Below are 19453 nucleotides of genomic sequence, written 5' to 3'. Positions count from 1 at the left end.
GAGTGAGGGCGATAGATAAATAGATAGATAGATAGAGTGAGGGCGATAGATAGATAGATAGATAGATAGATAGATTGAGGGCGATAGACAGAGTGAGGGCGATAGACAGAGTGAGGGCGATAGAGTGAGGGCGATAGATAGATAGAGTGAGGGCAATAGATAGATAGATAGAGTGAGGGCAATAGATAGAGTGAGGGCGATAGATAGAGTGAGGGCGATAGATAGATAGAGTGAGGGCAATAGATAGATAGAGTGAGGGCAATAGATAGAGTGAGGGCAATAGATAGATAGAGTGAGGGCGATAGATAGATAGAGTGAGGGCAATAGATAGATAGATAGAGTGAGGGCAATAGATAGAGTGCGGGCGATAGATAGAGTGAGGGCAATAGATAGATAGAGTGAGGGCGATAGATAGATAGAGTGAGGGCGATAGATAGATAGAGTGAGGGTGATAGATAGATAGAGTGAGGGTGATAGAGCGAGGGCAATAGATAGAGTGAGGGTGGTAGATAAATAGATAGAGTGAGGGCGATAGATAGAGTGAGGGCGATAGATAGAGTGAGGGTGATAGATAGATGGATAGATAGATAGATAGATAGATGGATAGATGTATAGATAGATGGATAGATGGATAGATAGATAGATAGATAGATAGATAGATTGATAGAGTGATGGCGATGGATAGATAGATAGATAGATAGAGTGAGGGCGATGGATAGATACATAGAGTGAGGGAGGTAGATAGATAGATAGATAGATAGAGTGAGGGCGATAGATAGATAGAGTGAGGGCGATAGATAGATAGAGTGAGGGCGATAGATAGAGTGAGGGTGATAGATAGATAGATAGAGTGAGGGCGATAGATAGATAGATAGATAGATAGATAGATAGAGTGAGGGAGATCGATAGACAGAGTGAGGGCGATAGATAGATAGATAGAGTGAGGGAGATCGATAGACAGAGTGAGGGCGATAGATAGATAGATAGAGTGAGGGCGATAGATAGAAAGAGAGATAGATACATAGATAGATAGGTAGATAGATAGATAGATAGATAGATAGATAGATAGATAGATAGTGTATACTTCGTGTGCCCTCTATAACATAAACTGATAAAAGGAAGAGAATCCGTGAAGCTGCATACATTGCTTGAAGCTTCAAAATAATGTGAACACAGGCACTTTTTTTGTTCACAAAATAACGAGTAATTAAAAAAAAGCAACTGTAGCTATGTATGTAAACGTCCATGAAAAAAAGTAGTTTCGGTTTAACAAAAAACAATGTTTAACGCAATACGCTTTAAGCTATTTCCCAAAGATAAAAATTACGCACATGTTTATTTTGACACTGGGAAAATACATTGTAATGCATTGCCATTTATTTCAGACGAAAACACAGACCGAATGTCTGCTATAGTGTGAAACATCACGTTTTCACCAGTTGGAAAGGAAACCAGACCAGGATAATTAAGTGCTTTAAACCTTGTAGTAAAGAATGTAATCAGTTGGCTCCCAGCATCTGTGAGATGCAAGTCAACTAACAGGTGGATGCTAAACTCCTAAAAAAGCTGAAAGTCACTGCTGAAGTAAGGAGTAACTTAAACAAGTTGTCAACTATGTAAATAAATATGACAGCCACTGGATATTGGGGGCTCGTGGGCTATGGTTTTGGCACATGGTTCTCTGTGGCCCAGCTCAATGTTTAACCCCTTCCCTGCTGGGATTTTTCACCTCCTGTGCGGGGGAAGGGGGGCCGCGCGCGCCGCCGCCGTGCTGGTGACGAGCTCAGCTCGTCATGATGCACGGCGGAGCTGCACTCATGACGAGCTGAGCTCTCACGGCCACACCCGTTTTTCAAACGTTCAGCACAGCGGGGAAATTATCCCCGCGTGCGAACGTTCCAACGGCCGTGACGAGCTCAGCTCGTCATGAGTGCAGCTCAACGTGCCTCATGACGAGCTGAGCTCGTCATTAGCACGCAACGGGTTAATAAAATACTTGTGCGAATTCCCTCAACGGGAAGCGTGACCAGCACTTTTCCTTAATAATCTGCAGCGCGCACTTCTCTCATTTCGACGACGAGCCGCAGTGCACCACCCCTAATCAATACAAAGCGTTCAGGCAGGGCCTATGAGAGCAGCATGCTGATTAACATAACATAATCAGGTAACGCGACCAGACGTACACAGCAACAACAGAGCGGCAAGCCAACGCTACAAACACACCCAGGCATTGAACAAAGGTTACCTTAAGACTCCTGAGGTCGTTAAAAGCCCTACAAAAAACAAGCATTGACAAAACCAAAAGGTTGACAACAAAAGCTAGACCTATTGGCATTGTTAATACTTGTTTATTTTTACTTTTTATGTTTCTATAATCTTTAAGAAACTGGCTTTGCACTGATTTTCCACTGTCAATATTTATGGAAATACAACCCAACTAAACAGGGTTTATTAAATTAAGCTTCATAGAAACAGTGGGGGCGTGGCTTGCAAGGCTGCGAGATGGCCGCTGCCTAAGCGAGCTCTGCCGGCTGAGGCGATTATCCTGTCCAAAATCCTCCAAAACGGCTCTCGCTAGGCGGTGTGGGTGACAGCGCTGGAAGAACAAGTGAAGGCGCACAAGGGAACCTAATTTTCCTTCCGAAAGCAGGCGGGCGCGGCAGGCGATCGCAGTTGGGCGGAGAGCGAGACGAGAGCACTGCGGTGGGCCGGAGGCGGGGACCATGACCCTGGCGACGCCCCAATACTCGAGACCGGTGCTGTTAAGGCCCTTGAGAGACGCGACTACTGGTCTGTGAGACGTATAGCAGAAGGCCTAACAGGTACGCGCTGTTGATTTGCGGCCGAGGATCGTAGGCTGAATCCCCTCCACGTACAGCTCCGTACCTGCCCAGATATTCAGATCCGCTGTGGCGCTGAGAAAGGGACGAGAGGCCAGGTGGCCATTTTCTGTAGGAAGCGACCGCGTTAACTGCAGTCACCCCGCAAGGCTTGGACCCCGTGGGAATGACACGAAGCTACTGTGCCCCATATATTAAAGCTCCTGCCACGTGGGGCAGGTGTATGCAAGCTGCCAGTACGGGCGACGGCCTTGTACATTCCGCTCCGAAGCGCTACGTCTGATTGATGGTCTGAGCAGCAAGCGGTTGTGTGAGTCTTGCAATGAAACCTTCTGAAAACGTGAGACACTAGGAGTAGAAGTAAGTGTATCTCCTGCTATAATCACCTATAAGCGGGTGCTGAGTCGAGCCCCTTCGCAATAGAGAGTAACATTGGGCCGCCGCTTCTCTATATACATTGTGGCTGGCCGCCATTTTATACGCTTGAGACGTCAGATGGAGCTAGTTGGTGCGGTGCCCCTGGTCCTCGCTGCTCGATACCTGGGGATTTGAACTTTGGCTTGCTAGATTCGGCTCTACGTCGGAATCGGTCTACCGGCCATCAGAAACACGCTACGAGCCCCGGCAGACGGTGATAATCCATGCGCTGGTGCCTAGACCTGGGCGACAGACATATTGCTCCAGCCTGGACTATATGGCGCCCACACATCTGATACAATTCCAGGTCGTCAACTAGTAAGAAGCCCATCATCAGTGCCACTGTCCATATAAGGCTTCTGCGAAACCCCGCGGTGGCTCGAAGGAGATCACTGAGCGCCCCTTCACTCAGAACTCGCACTGTGCAGAACAAGGTGACAGCTCGCACCGGAAGGGGTAGCCCTTGTGGAAGTGTCATAATGGGTAAAGCTGACGCAAAACAGCCCAAGCTAATGTTTGAAAACAAGCGGAACAATAAACAAACTGATCAGGACCCAGGAACCCAAGGTGCAGTTGGAGAGGAAAGCGCGACAGAAGAGCAGGGTGAAGATTTGCAATCGCTCATGCTTGAGATGCAATCTAGTTTGAGAAGTATAGATGCTAAATTGGACACCTTGACCTCACAATTGGAAACGGTGAAAGCGCAGGTCACGACACACGAAACCCTTCTGGATAGTTTGGACAATATAACCAAAGAGATTCTATCAAGAAAAGTGAAAAAAGTGATAATTTTTATTTTGATTTTTAGCTTTTTGAAATGGTACTAGGCTCTCTCTTAGAAGTGGAAAGATGAGAGCACAATGTGCTTGTTAAAATACCCCTCACACACTAAAAAACCGTTAGTGTCATGCTTCATCATAGGGGTCTTCCCGCCCCTATAACGGGACGGGGCGTGCTACGACCAGACGAACTACGCGGGAGCACTTAAGTTGTGACAGAGGCTATGTGTGGGTGCACGGGTATCAGTGAAAGTGTAGGGACCTAACACAAGTGAGTGGTAAAAAAGTTAAAAATTCCCTGGCTTAGTAGAAAAAAATTATTTTATTTGCTTCTCTAGCTGGGAACATTAAGAAGGGGTTGTGAGGTAGAGCATTAGCTAACTACCTAGTCGACATGTTTCGTAAGCAGTCCCCTACTGCTTACTCATCAGGACCAAATAGTGACCCCTACTTGTTATTACTCAGTTCTACGAAGATATGCCTACTGTCCTACAAACAATTCAGCAGAAATAAGCTGACTGTTTGTGCTTCGGGGCATGAGTTGGCCCAAGTGAAGCAAAAAACGATACAATGAGTACCAAAAAATGGACCTGATGTGGTCTCTGTAAGGGAAAAGAGAAAGAAAGAAACCAACATATATGCGTGAGTTAGCATAACAATCTGAATGATAATGCAAACAGATAATTGTGTACCATAATGGTGGAAAAACCGCCTTGTATCTCTAAAAGCGATCATGTACCTGTATGTAATCAAACAGGCAAGAGCATTACATCTATTGAGACTAGCTGTCTGTCGCTAGAATCATATCGCTAGAATCATATAGTGACCTCAGACATTGGGTTCCACTATCATCTCATCATACACACCGACAATCATGACTCCATGCATTTCCAACAAACCAGCAATTAAAAGGGGAAAGGGGGACCCTCATTCGCATCTTTTACATGAAAAGGAAAGAATGAAAAATGATAAGCGTTTCATTCGACTCAAACCTTGTCAATAAAAACAATACATACTCTTCTCAGTAATTTTCAGAGCCCCATGAGCTTGCAGGCGAGGGGTATTCTGCGCGTTTACTGTAAAAAACAAAAACGCACCTCGTGTTATTTACGAAGCATTTACGAGATTTTTAGTTGTTTGTTTACCCCTGTGACCCTTTTTTTAAAGACTCGAGGTCGGAGTCTGTTACTCACATGTCCGGCAGAGAAAAATCATTATTCCTACCCCCATGCTCCGAGGATTGCCGGGCTCATGTGTCTACTGTTGTTTAAGAGTATGTATTGTTTTTATTGACAAGGTTTGCCCTCAGATGGTTTCTGTCTCTCCTCCCTGTCTGTCTCTTTCCTCGGGGTGCCTGCCCCCAGAGTGTTTCTGTCTCTCCTCCCTGTCTGTCTCTTTCCTCGGGGTGCCTGCCCTCAGAGTGTTTCTGTCTCTCCTCCCTGTCTGTCTCTTTCCTCAGGGTGCCTGCCCTCAGAATGTTTCTGTCTCTACTCCCTGTCTGTCTCTTTCCTCGGGGTGCCTGCCCCGAGAGTGTTTCTGTCTCTCCTCCCTGTCTGTCTCTTTCCTCGGGGTGCCTGCCCTCAGATGGTTTCTGTCTCTCCTCCCTGTCTGTCTCTTTCCTCGGGGTGCCTGTCCCCAGAGTGTTTCTGTCTCTCCTCCCTGTCTGTCTCTTTCCTCGGGGTGCCTGCCCTCAGATGGTTTCTGTCTCTCCTCCCTGTCTGTCTCTTTCCTCGGGGAGCCTGCCCCCAGAGTGTTTCTGTCTCTCCTCCCTGTCTGTCTCTTTCCTCGGGGTGCCTGCCCTCAGATGGTTTCTGTCTCTCCTCCCTGTCTGTCTCTTTCCTCGGGGTGCCTGCCCCCAGAGTGTTTCTGTCTCTCCTCCCTGTCTGTCTCTTTCCTCGGGGAGCCTGTCCCCAGAGCGTTTCTGTCTCTCCTCCCTGTCTGTCTCTTTCCTCGGGGTGCCTGCCCTCAGATGGTTTCTGTCTCTCCTCCCTGTCTGTCTCTTTCCTCGGGGAGCCTGCCCCCAGAGTGTTTCTGTCTCTCCTCCCTGTCTGTCTCTTTCCTCGGGGTGCCTGCCCCCAGAGTGTTTCTGTCTCTCCTCCCTGTCTGTCTCTTTCCTTGGGGTGCCTGCCCTCAGAGTGTTTCTGTCTCCTCCCTGAGTGTCTCTTCCCTAGGTGTACCTTCCTTCTCCTCTTTCTAAGTCCTCGGAGCGTTAGTCTCTCTAGTGTGTTCATGCCCCCTCCCCAGCTGTCTCTAGGGTGCTCAGGTCTCCCCTCTGGTCCAGAGTGACTCTTGTCTCCTCTTCTCTCCGCAGTGGACTTCGTGCACGAGAGGAAGTGTGAGTGTCACTTGCTGAACGGCTCTCAGCGGGTCCGGTACCTGGAGCGCCACTCCTACAACCGGCAGCAGTTCCTGCACTTCGACAGCGACCGCGGGTACTTCGTGGCGGACACCGAGCTCGGGGGGACGTTTGCGAAGCAGTTCAACAGCGACCCGGCGTACCTGGAGCAGAAGCGGGCCGAGGTGGACACAGTCTGCAGACCCAACTACGGGCTGTTTGAGGAGTTCATGGAGCACCGGAGGCGTGAGTGAGGGTGGGGGGGGGGAGGAGGGTGTTGATATGTGGGGGCAGGCGCTGCGGCTGCAAACAACACACCATAGAGGTGAGAAGTCCCCTCCCCGTCTCCCGGAGCGGACCCAGGGCATCACCGACCTCATAACCTTACAGTCACCGGTGAAGAAGCTGGTATCCTCATCTAAAATGTTCTTACCATTATCCAGAATCCCAGAGCTGGTCGACTGCACCTTTTTACCTGTCTTGGAAAGTGGAGGGAAAATCTCTCATTAATCTAGTCAAATTGTCCTTACTACTCAATTCATTACCATTCTGAAAGGATCACAGACTACTGAATAAAAGTTAATAGATTTATTACAAAGCCAAAAACAATTGGATGTACAGACATCTCAATAGAAGGTTCAAAAGATAGACAGGCACTAATACAAACATAATTCTGCACAAGAGCCTCAGACGACTAAAGATTAAAATTAACACGATATCAAGAACCATCAATCAAGCGATGGTAGTTCCCACTTGAAATTTAGAATGCATGTACAGGAAGGAAAATAGTCTTTGGTTAGACTGTCCCTACACTAACTCTAAGGTGACATCCCTACTAACGTTTCCCTGAGCAAATAAGGTGTCAGCAGTGGTGACTTCCAAAGAAGTACACTCACTTTTCTTAAGCAGCCTCGGCTATCGAGCTCGTTCTAAGATGCTCCTTTCTACACCTTACTCTGCCTCAAGTTCACAACTACCTACATATTGTCTTTCCCAATACGCCACTCTCTGACTCTGACCTACTCTTCAAGCTGTCTAAGTCCGTCTGCCTCTCCTCCCTCAGGTGATGTCCCTAATACAAAACCCCAAAAACAGTTGACACGCCTTCAGGTACGCCCCTTTGGCACGTGCTGATCCTCTGATTTTTCCAGCATGGCACCTCTCCACCAACGTCCGTTGAAGTGTCCTTGGGTCCAAGGCACCTTCTCCGCTAAATGAATGAATAAATTCTTTATTGTTTGGTTACTCAAAACCATTACATTAAAAACATAATACGAGGTTATAAAATTACAAAAGTTAAAACCAAAGGAGTTTGTGTTGCCCAGAGGGCGGGATTGCGGAGGGTGAGGGTCATGTTGAGGCGTGGGTCAACAAAGTCACTAGGAACAGAAGCCCTCCGGGGCCATCAGAAGTGTTCGTGTCTGGTGAATGAACTTTCCGAAGGAGGCCATATGCTTTACCGTTGTCAAGGTATAGAGGTAGATGGTCGCCTCCTTTGCAGTGCGGATTCCTGATTGTCTTAGAATTGGCCTGAGGTAGAGACTGCGGGCTGTGCGCAGGGCTGGGTAGCAGAATAGTAGGTGGGCCAATGACTCACGTTTGTACCTGCAGAGCCTGCATTCCCGGGCACCTGGGCCGGCCGTGCAAAAGGCGTATAGTTCTTTGAGAGGCAGAGGGTGTAGTCTATACGCTAAGATCTTGTGAAGGGCTGCGCGGCCCACAGCCTGCTTAAGATGGTATTTGGGATTATGCAGGATGTGTGGTAAGGACAAGGACTCGTGTAGATCTTTTTTTACCAACGACTCCAGATCCAGTTCTCTAGACCGCACCCGCACTTGTTTTTTGATGGAGTGTTTGATGGCAGTATAGCTGACATGTTCTGGATTCCAAGACTCAATGGCGAGATTGAGATGGTCCTTCGCCGCCTTGAGAGTGGCCGACCAGGGGTTCCCTGGTTCTCTGAAGATGCAATTCAGCGTTGCCTTAAGAGTGTTCTCCTTTGCCGTCGTTGTTAAGAAGTAGTATTTGCTTAGGGCGGCCATCTCTTCCAGGTATTGCTGATTGAGTGAGAACTCCAGGCGAACGAGAGTGTTTCTGGTGCACCTCGGAAGATGAAATAGTCTCTTGTAGGCTCTGCAATGGATTTTTTCTAGTTCTTTATGCAGTTTGCCTGGAAATGCTTGGAGAGCATAATTTAGGGCCGGCATTAGTTTTGCTTTGAGTACTCGTTGGATAGCCAACGTGGACGGGCTGTATAAGGAGGCGTGCAGCTTGCAAATAGCGTAAATTATAGTTTTGCCTTTGCCTTGGATGGTCTTTAGGTGCTCGCTTGAGAGCCCCAACTCCTGAAAGCAAATTCCCAAGTAAGTGTACCGCTGGGTACTTTCCAGCAGAAGGTGGCCAAGCCTCCATTTTACTGTTTTTTTCTTTGGGTATTTTCCAAAGATAATGATTTTGGACTTGGATGAATTTGCTACAAGCTTATTTTTGTCATTGTATACGGCCAGGGCAGTCAGCACCTTTTGTAGCCCAATTCTTGTATGGTCCAAGAGCACCAAGTCGTCGGCATATTGCATAAAGTGGATTTTTGTCCCGCCGATCTTTGGAATAAGCAGTGCCTCCCCAGACAAGGCCCTCTCCATGTCCGCTGTGTATAAATTAAAAAGCATTGGGGCTAGCACACACCCTTGTTTTAGGCCACGGTCCGTGTTGATCTTTGTGGATGCGTGGTCCCTCGAGAGTTTGATTCTCACCCACGTTTTATGATACAAGGATTGTATCGCCCTCAACAGAGCTGGATTGATGTTACATTGGGCCAGCTTTCTCCACAGGATAGCACGATCTACCCCGTCGAACGCTGCCGAGTAGTCAATAAAGCAGGCGAATAAGGGAGGGCTTTTGGGTGCCCGAGCGTGGTGGACCAGATAAGAGAGTGCAGTGATGTTATCGCCTGTGGAGGACCGTGGTCTGAATCCAGTTTGACAGAATGGGAGGAGACCTTCAGCGTTCGTCCAGTCTGTGAGGTCCCTCAAGATTGCACTGGCGTAAGCTTTTCCCTCGATGTCCAGAAGGGCCATCAGGCGATAGTTTGATGGTTCAGATTTTGGGCCCTTTTTATGAATGGGCTGTAGGAGCGAGCCTCTCCATGAATCAGGGACATCACCCAGGAGCCAGCATTCATTGTACAGGTGGGTCAAGGTCTTTGACCAGAAGTCGATGTTTACCTTGAATAAGTGTCCGGGAAGGCCGTTGGGCCCCGGGGCACCATTTTGTCTGATGTTTTTTAAAATATTGGACACCACCAATCTTCCCGGCGGGGCAGTCATCTCGGTGATTGGGTCTGAGTCGGCTCCCACGTCAATTGTTGCATTTTGCTTGGTGACAGTCCAGGTTTCAATGTAAAGGGATATTACATGGGCGACCCAAATGTTGCACTCCCAAATTCCTTGGCTGCTCCACTGCTTTCACGCCTACCATCCTAACTCCTCACACAATGGCCCTTTCTACCTAACAAGCTACTCGACCTTGCACCTGCAAAAGAAACGCATGAGAGCAACTCCAAGCACATTCAAAGTTGCATTTCAATATTTGCTGAAGACAGCCTTTCCCAGAGAGAAATCATTTTTCTATGACTAAGGCTAACTGAAAGAAATTTAACTAGGCCTCTACTGGCTTCAGCATGTAACAGGCCTCTGCACGTTTAAATGCATTACCAACATAACATGAGCATTACATTTCATCATTTAAACACTATTTATAATGCAAGCAATACACTCTCCATACTAAAGGTCTATGTTAGTTCACTCATTAATAAACGTATCTCTAATTCAATGAGCATATCTCTGTTAATGCGACATTTCACATGGAATTGCATTTCTATGTTAAACAGCATTGTGATTTCTTTAAAGCACTACCTTGTCAGCAATTAATGAACGCCTTACTTCGTGTTACACTAATTCTTAGCCTTAATGTTACATTTCTAAACTACATTAGTATGTCCTCTAAATATGCGGGTGCTGACTACTTGTGAATATGGTCAACTGACATGGCGCTCTCTCAATTCCTTTTTTTTATAAACAAAATGAATCCATTTCACATAGGGGGGAAAGGAGAGTGTCCCTACGATGGTTGGGAGCACCCTGGTTGTTTTTGGTACCCCTCACACACCAACAGGCCCCTTGGTGTCATGCTTCATCATCGGGGTCCTGGCACCCCTCTACGGGATGCGGCGTGCTGCGACCTACGGTTACGTGGGAGCACTTATAATGGCTATGTGTGGTGTAGGTGAGGGAATTTCTTATGTGAGTGCGTGGTGGGGTTCTTAGTGATGTTTAAAAAGTGCCTGGCTCGTGGGGTATCTCAAAAACTTTATTTGACCCCCGGGCTGGTACTATTAAAATGGTGAAAAAAGAGGTATATTGCGCGAACAATGTGCGCCACCTCCTATGTGTTTGTCAACATGTTTCGGTGTAAAAACACCTTCTTCAGGACTGGGGTACACAAATCCCCACCTTACTCATGTTTTTCTACTTTTTACTAAAAAAGTGAGATTTGAGAGTGCAATGTACCTGTTAGTTAGCCGCTATTTAGCTGACTGTTTTTTCAGGAGTCTGCTGCTCCATGAGCCCGTGAAAAACATAGGTGTTCCCTGGTGCTTCCTTGCTGCGAGTCTCTGAGGAGAATCCCTCCTGGCTGTCCCTTACGCCGGCTTCTCTAAATATGCGGGTGCTGACTACTTGTGAATATGGTGCACCCCTACAATATTTCAACTGACATGGCACTCTCTCAGTTCCCCCCTTTGATGACCTGTGTCATCACCCACACTACACCATCCCTGAGGGTAGGAACCAACTTAAACAGAGCTTGTTGCCACTTTCCCTCTCTTGAGCAACTCCAAGTTTTTCAAACTCCGATATTGACTGTCCTGCAATCTCTCCATTCATCTCTCTTGCTCTCTCATCGTTCTTTCAAGTCTACTTGAACTGTACCACTTATATGCTCTCACTAAACCCCATAATCCAATCACACATGCCACAACTATAATATGGAGTTTTAACACAAAGCCAAGGAAACCCTTTCCAATGTTTGCAAATCAACTTCCAACTTTCTCAAATCCCTTACCAATTTTCTCCCACACAGTCTCCTCAGTCAGATCTTCAATCTCATAGTGAATCGCAGTGATGTTGCTTATATATTTCTCCAGATCCTTGCTGTTATCTGGTATATAAGTGCAACATTCCTGGGTCCTTTAAAAGTTTACAGACTCCTCCCTCTTTGACTAGAAGGACATCTAAAGCAAGACGGTTTTGTAAAACCATAGTCCTTATCGATAACATCTCACCCTCAACCAACACCAATGACTTAGCCGTGTTCATTGACAACTCATCCACAACAGTCGCCAATCTCCGTATCTTCACGTCATTCAGGATCACTCCTAAGGTGGGTATCATTGCTCCGAAAACATCACCAACAATTGATCCTGCACTTTCACCTCGTTTCACTCTCGCATGCTGTCCTCCTTCTATGAGAGCAAAGTCCTCTGTGTGATATATCTTTGGGAAAATGATCGCTAGATAACATGTCCCATACCACTTGTCAGGCAATCTCACATAAGTATTCCTCCCGCAGACAAAATACACAGTTGGAATCACTTGCACCACGCTCTTCAAGAAATCTTTCGCATAATACTCCAGAGAGAAGGTATGCTCACATGTAGTGTGGCCTACATCCGCGTTCTCATAATATGTCTGTGGTCTGTGAATACACAAATTCCCTTTTTGCACTTCATCAATTCAATTCAATTCAGTTAATTTGTATAGCGCGCTACATACCCAGAGGGTCTCAAGGCGCTTGGAGAAGGGTGGGGAGTTACTTGTCGAATATCCATGTTTTAAGTTGCTTTCTGAATGCTAGGTGGTTCTGAGTGAGGCGAAGGTGGGTGGGAAGTGAGTTCCAGGTTTTAGCCGCCAGGTAGGAGAAGGATCTTCCTCCCATGGTGGTTTTGTTGATGCGAGGTACAGCAGCAAGGGCTTGGTTGGAGGAGCGTAGCTGGCGGGGGGGGGGTGTAGAAGGAAAGTCATGTGTTGAGGCATTCGGGTCCCAGTTCGTAAAGTGCTTTGTGTGCGTGGGTTAGGAGGCGGAATGTTATCCTCTTATTGACGGGGAGCCAGTGGAGGTTTTTCAGGTGACCAGAAATGTGGTCGTTACATGGGATGTCTAGTATGAGTCTGGCTGATGCGTTCTGGATGCGTTGGAGTTTTTTCTGGAGTTTTGCGCTGGTGCCGGCGTATAGGGTGTTTCCGTAGTCCAGGCGGCTTGTAACCAGTGCGTGGGTGACCGTTTTTCTAGTTTCGGTGGGGATCCAGCGCAAAGTTTTTTTGAGCATGCAAAGAATGTTGAAGCACGATGATGAGACGGCGTTGACTTGTCTGGTCATCGAGAGTGAGGAGTCCAGGGTGACGCCCAGGTTCCGTGCGTTGTCTGTCGGGATGGGTGCTTTTCCAAGGGACTCTGGCCACCAGGAGTCGTCCCAGGCAGAGGGGGAGGTTCCTAAGATAAGGACTTCTGTTTTGTCGGAATTCAGTTTCAGACGGCTGTGCTTCATCCAATCGGCTACTTCTTTCATTCCTTCATGTAGGTTTGTTTTGGCGGTGTTAGGGTCTTTGGTGAGTGAGAGGATCAGTTGAGTGTCATCAGCGTAGGAGATGATGTTGAGGTTGTGTTGGCGTGCGATGGCCGCGAGGGGGCTCATGTATACGTTGAAGAGGGTGGGACTGAGTGAAGATCCTTGTGGCACGCCGCAGATGACTTCAGTGGCCTCTGACTTGAATGGTGGAAGGCGGACTCTCTGAGTTCTTCCGGCAAGGAACGAGGTGATCCATTCCAGTGCTTTTCCTTGGATTCCGATGTTTCTGAGGCGTTGTATTAAGGTGCTATGACAAACTGTGTCAAAGGCTGCGGAGAGGTCGAGGAGGATGAAGGCGACTGTGTCTCCATTGTCCAGTAGAGTTTGAATGTCGTCTGTTGCTGCGATGAGTGCGGTCTCAGTGCTGTGTTTGGCTCGGAAGCCAGATTGTGAGGAGTCGAGGGATTTGTTGGTTTCGAGGAAGGCGGCGAGCTGGTTGTTGACAGCTTTCTCGATTACTTTGGCCGGGAATGGAAGGAGCGAGATGGGGCGGTAGTTTTTGAGTTCGGTGGGGTCCGCTGTGGGTTTTTTCAGAAGGGCGCTTAGTTCGGCGTGTTTCCAGCTTTCCGGGAAGGTGGCGGAGTTAAGGGAGCAGTTGATGACGTCTCGGAGGTGTGGTGCTATGATGGAATCAGCTTTGTTGAAGATGTGGTGAGGGCATGGGTCTGTGGAGGATCCTGAGTGGATGGAGTTCTTCAGGCGTATGGTGTCCTCAGTGGAGATTGGGTTCCAGTCATTAAGGATGTTCAAAGGGGGTGAAGGTACGGCGGAAGGTTGGGTGGGTTGGTCTCCGGGTTGGTTGTCGAAGCTGTTGTGGATGTCTGCGATTTTGTCGTGGAAGAACGAAGCTAGGGAGTCGCAAAGTGCTTGGGAGGGAGTGATGTCGTTAGAGTTGGCAGCGGGGTTGGTAAACTCTTTGATGATGTTGAATAATTCCTTGCTGTTGTGGGCGTTGTTGTCGAGTCGGTATTTGAAGGCGGCTTTCTTGGCAGTCCGGATCAGTTGGTGGTGTATGCGAGTGGCGTTTTTGAAGGCGTCCCTGGTACTGGTGTTTGGGTCTTTTTTCCATGCCTTCTCAAGGGAGCGACAGAGTTTGTTGGATTTCTTAAGATCATCGTTGAACCAGGGGGCGTTTTTGTTGCCTAGTTTGATTTGACCTTTTCTCAGGGGTGCTAGGTTGTCGGCGCTGTTGGTTAGCCATTGAGTGAGGTTAATGGCTGCTTGGTTGGGGTTCGAAGAGTGGGCAGGGGGGTTTTGAAGAAGCGATGAGGAGATCTGGTCGATGGTGATTTTGTTCCAGTTTCTTCGCATAGTAGGTTGAGGATGGTTGTGGGTTGTGGGCTTTTTGTAGAAAAAGTGAACGCAGCTGTGGTCCGTCCAATAGAGAGCTGTGGTGTGACTGAAGGAGATGTGTTTGCTGGAGGTGAAGATAGGGTCGAGTGTGTGACCTGCGTCGTGAGTGGGGGTATTAACAAGTTGTTTGAGTCCGAGGTTGGCGAGATTGTCCAGAAGGGTGGTGGTGTTGCTGTCGTTGTTTTTTTCTAGGTGAAAATTGAGGTCTCCCAATAGAATGTAGTCCTCGGAGGGGAGGGCGTGTGGGGTGATAAAGTCAGTGATGTCTTCACTGAATTGAGCACGGGGTCCTGGTGGCCTGTAGAGGAGGGTGCCTCTGAGAGTGGTCTTGGGGTCAGTGTGGATCTGAAAGTAAAGGTGTTCAGCGCTAGCGAGGTTGACGTCTGAGCTGGTTGAGATGCGGATGGAATTCTTATGGATGATAGCGATGCCTCCTCCTGTTTGCTTGGTGCTGTCTTTCCAGATGATCTTGTAGCCTTCCGGGATGGCAATGGTGATATCTGGGGCTGAGGAGGCATTCATCCATGTTTCTGTTAGGAAGGCGACGTCCGGGGAGGTGGTGTCTAGTAGATTCCAAAGGTCGATGGCATGTCTGTGGACTGAGCGGGTGTTGAGCAGGATGCATTTTAGGTGGTTGGTATCGGATCTCTGTTTGGTGTTAGTGGAAGAGGAGTTGGTCTTGGTGCTGTCATACTTGCAGGAGTTGCAAGAGAAGGGTCCATGGGTGTGTCCAGGAGCGGCTTGGGTGCAGGTGGGGAGTCGGCCGGGGTTAAGGGCTAATAGGGTGGATGTGTCGTATGTAATGCGGGTGGGGTGGGTGGGACGGGGCCAGGGGGTCTGGCGCTGGGCGCGGTCCAGGCGCGGACGGGCGTAGACGGGCTTACCTTTGGCGCACCTTCAGCGCGACCGCAGCGCGTGGACGCTGCGCGTTGGGTCATCAGCCTTAAGTGGAGAGTGGAGGGGGGCGGAGCGTGGGAGGGGCAGCTGGGAGGCGGGAGCTGGGAGGAGACACGGGCTCACATAAGGTAAACAAACACTCCACAAAATGGCAGCCCGGTACCAGAAACGAAACTGGGGCACAGCCGGAGTGCGAGATAAGGTACACCAATAGTTAAAATAATTAAAAGACTGTGCAGGCGCTTTTTACCTTCCCCGCAATGCAAGGCCAATGAACATTAATTATGTAGGCACTAAAATGATGTCAGGCGCGATACAAACGCTCTAATAGGGCAAGCAGGCAGCAGGCATACAATTAATAATAACGATACCAAGCGCGATACCAAGCGCTGCGTGCACTTTGAGGCGCTCAATCAGGGCAATCAGGCAGCAGGGAGCAAAGCGTCTGTAAGGAGGCACAGCGCGATGGGAGCAACCGCTGTGGAGAGGGTCCAGAGCTATCGGACCATAACTCCCCTTTGCCTTGTGTAATCTTTCTTCATCCGTCCAACCCACTTTAACCTGTCCTGAATCTCGCAACTGCTTTTGTTTCCTGTATCTGTCTTCTACCTGTTCTATGAATTTCTTCTCTGTCTCTGACAAGAGGCAAGTCAAATTATGTCGGTGAGCATATGATGTGTCTAACTCTCGTGTTGGAATAAAATAGGTTCCAAGCCTGTCCTCTGACTTACAATAATCATACTTGTTCAAATGTTTGTAAGCTGGCACTTCAGGAAGCACAGCATCATAATTCGAAAAGAAATACTCAAAATGGTTACACCCATAAAATATGCTAAGCAGCAAACTACATGAAATTCCATATGTCAATGGAAGGTGATGGTATCTAATACTAAGTATGGGCGAAATGCGCAAAATCGCGTTCTGCGAATTCGCGTGAAATCGAATTCGCAATCCGCAAAATCCGCGAATTCGTGCGAATTTGCAGATTTTTTTTGCGTGTTCGTGGGGGTTTTTGCGTGTTCGTGAGGTTTTTTTGCGTGTTCGGGGGTCTTTTTGCGTGTTCGGGGGCCGCCTGCATGGCGAAGTTACCCATGGGGTCGTGTATGGGCACAGCACCCTCTGGTTCACCACTGCCACCCTCTGGTTCATCACTGCCACCATCTGGTTCACCACTGCCACCCTCTGGTTCACCCTTGCCACCCTCTGGTTCACCCCTGCCACCCTCTGGTTCACCACTGCCACCCTCTGGTTCAGCACTGCCACTCTCTGGTTCACCCCTGCCACCCTCTGGTTCAGCACTGTCACCCTCTGGTTCACCACTGCCACCCTCTGGTTCACCACTGCCACCCTCTGGTTCATCACAGCACCTCTGGTTCACCACTGCCACCCTCTGGTTAACCACTGCCACCCTCTGGTTCACCACTGCCACCCTCTGGTTCACCCCTGCCACCCTCTGGTTCACCACTGCCACCCTCTGCTTCATCACAGCACCCTCCGGTTCACCCCTGCCACCCTCTGGTATAGCACTGTCACCCTCTGGTTCACCACTGCCACCCTCTGGTTCACGACTGCCACCCTCTGGTTCATCACAGCACCTCTGGTTCACCCCTGCCACCCTCTGGTACAGCACTGTCACCCTCTGGTTCACCACTGCCACCCTCTGGTTCACGACTGCCACCCTCTGGTTCATCACAGCACCTCTGGTTCACCACTGCCACCCTCTGGTTAACCACTGTCACCCTCTGGTTCAGCACTGCCACCCTCTGGTTCACCACTGCCACCCTCTGGTTCACCCCTGCCACCCTCTGGTTCACCACTGCCACCCTCTGGTTCATCACAGCACCTTCTGGTTCACCCCTGCCACCCTCCGGTACAGCACTGTCACCCTCTGGTTCACCACTGCCACCCTCTGGTTCACGACTGCCAACCTCTGGTTCATCACAGCACCCCTGGTTCACCACTGTCACCCTCTGGTTAACCACTGTCACCCTCTGGTTCAACACTGCCACCCTCTGGTTCACCACTGCCACTCTCTGGTTCACCACTGCCACCCTCTGGTTCACCCATGCCACCCTCTGGTTCACCCCTGCCACCCTCTGGTTCACCCCTGCCACCCTCTGGTTCACCCCTGCCACCCTCTGGTTCACCCCTGCCACCCTCTGGTTCAGCACTGTCACCCTCTGGTTCACCCCTGCCACCCTCCGGTTCATCACTGTCACCCTCTGGTTCATCACTGCCATCCTCTGGTTCACCACTGCCACCCTCTACCGAGACCTTTTGTGACGCAGCGGCAGCACAAAAGATGCGCCATGGTGCTGGGTATTAACAACGTGACGCATCTGAGAGATGTGTCACGTTGTAAAGCCCTGCGCCATCAGGAGGCGTTCCGGAGCAGGGGAGGGCGTTCCTGCGCAGGAACGCCTCCTAAAAGTGGCTGAGTGAAATCTACAAGAATTCACTCAGTCACTTTTAGGCCAATGCTGCGTCAAAACCCTGCGCCTGCTTGAAGCAGGAGCAAGGCTTGGTGCAGCATTGGGGAGATAGGCCCCCCCAGAGCATTGCTGGAGCTGTGTCGCAAGCGCGACACAGCTCCAGCAATGCGCTGCTTTTACGGCACAGATGCGTGACGCAGCTGTGCCGTTTTTGCCACATGGTACGCCGCATTGTAAATGCGGCGCACCATGGGTGGCGGAGCTGCGGCGCACAATAACTGGCGCATCCTTGGGGATGCGCCAGTTATTGTAAATCTGCCCCTATATATTTAGCCAACGAGGGAGCACTTACTGATTAGACAGTAGAAAGTACTCCAGTTGAGTAGAGGTATTGCACAAAAAGGTGGCATCTTCGTGGACAAACACGCAGGGCGCGATTCATTCTGCCCCCTGTTAGACTCGTTTTTTTGTGCCCTTCTTCCCTCTGTTAGACTCGTTTTCCCCTTGTTTTTGTGCCCTTCTGCCCTCTGTTAGACTCGTTTTTCCCTTGTTTTTCTGCCCTTCTGCCCTCTGTTAGACTCGTTTTTTGTGCCCTTCTGCCCTCTGTTATTCCCTTATTTTTGTGCCCTTCTGCCCTCTGTTAGACTCGTTTTTGTGCCTTTCTGCCCTGTTAGACTCGCTTTTTTGTGCGCTTCTGCCCTCTGTTAGACTCGTTTTTCCCTTGTTTTTCTGCCCTTCTGTCCTCTGTTAGACTGCTTTTTGTACCTTTCTGCCCTCTGCATCACCACATCATCACTCAGCGCTACCCCAGCATCACTCAGCACCACCACATTATCACTCAGCACCACCACATTATCACTCAGCACCACCACAGCACCACTCAGCGCCACCACAGCATCACTCAGCGCTACCACAGCATCACTCAGCGCCACCACAGCATCACTCAGCGCCACCACAGCATCACTCAGCGCCACCACAGCATCACTCAGCGCCACCACAGCACCACTCAGCACCACCACAGCACCACTCAGCACCACCACAGCATCACTCAGCACCACCACAGCACCAATCAGCGCCACCACAGCACCACTCAGCGCCACCACAGCATCACTCAGCACCACCACAGCATCACTCAGTACCACCACAGCACCACTCAGCACCACCACAGCACCACTCAGCACCACCACAGCATCACTCAGCACCACCACAGCATCACTCAGCACCACCACAGCACCACTCAGCACCACCCCAGCATCACTCAGCACCATCCCAGTATCACTCAGCACCACCTCAGCACCACTCAGCATCACCACAGCACCACTTAGCACCACCACAGCACCACTCAGCGCCACCGCAGCATCAATCTGCGCAACCATTCAACAACAACTGGTTCAAATATGTTCTCTCAATGTTTCAAACTTTATTACAAATGTCACAAAAAGATGTTAATATTTCACTTCTGTTCTTGGATTTTCGTCACAATAAAATACACTGAACATAATCTTCACAAAAGTTATTTACAAAAGTTTAAGCTATTGCCATTATAAATTAAAATCACTTTTATTTAAGTATTAATTATTTAAAAAAATTAAAAGCCATTGTAATTTGTAATGTCAATACAGCTAAGTCACGTAAATACAAAACATGTTGCATTACAAATGCTATAGGTGTCACATTTGCGAAAGTTATAACTATTGCCATTGTAAATGACAAAG

General features: G+C 49.0%; 2 protein-coding genes across 5 annotated transcripts in view; one reads left to right on the top strand and one right to left on the bottom strand.

Annotated features, from left to right (window-relative positions):
* Nucleotides 1-19453, bottom strand: part of LOC147709977 (H-2 class II histocompatibility antigen, A-U alpha chain-like) — a 1213889-nt gene that overhangs the window by 865690 nt on the left and 328746 nt on the right. The window lies entirely within an intron of this gene.
* The window catches only part of LOC147709978 (H-2 class II histocompatibility antigen, E-S beta chain-like), a 352816-nt gene that overhangs the window by 80121 nt on the left and 253242 nt on the right, over nt 1-19453 (top strand). Inside the window, exon 2 of the mRNA XM_086920661.1 lies at nt 6348-6617. Coding sequence (XP_086776787.1) covers nt 6348-6617 — 270 coding nt within the window. The remainder of the gene's footprint in view (nt 1-6347; nt 6618-19453) is intronic.

The sequence above is a fragment of the Lissotriton vulgaris genome, chromosome 5, assembly GCF_964263255.1.
Source record: "Lissotriton vulgaris chromosome 5, aLisVul1.2, whole genome shotgun sequence".
Classification (NCBI taxonomy): Eukaryota; Metazoa; Chordata; class Amphibia; order Caudata; family Salamandridae; genus Lissotriton; species Lissotriton vulgaris.
Note: the sequence above shows the minus strand (reverse complement) of the source record. Positions and strands in the feature narration are given on the sequence as shown.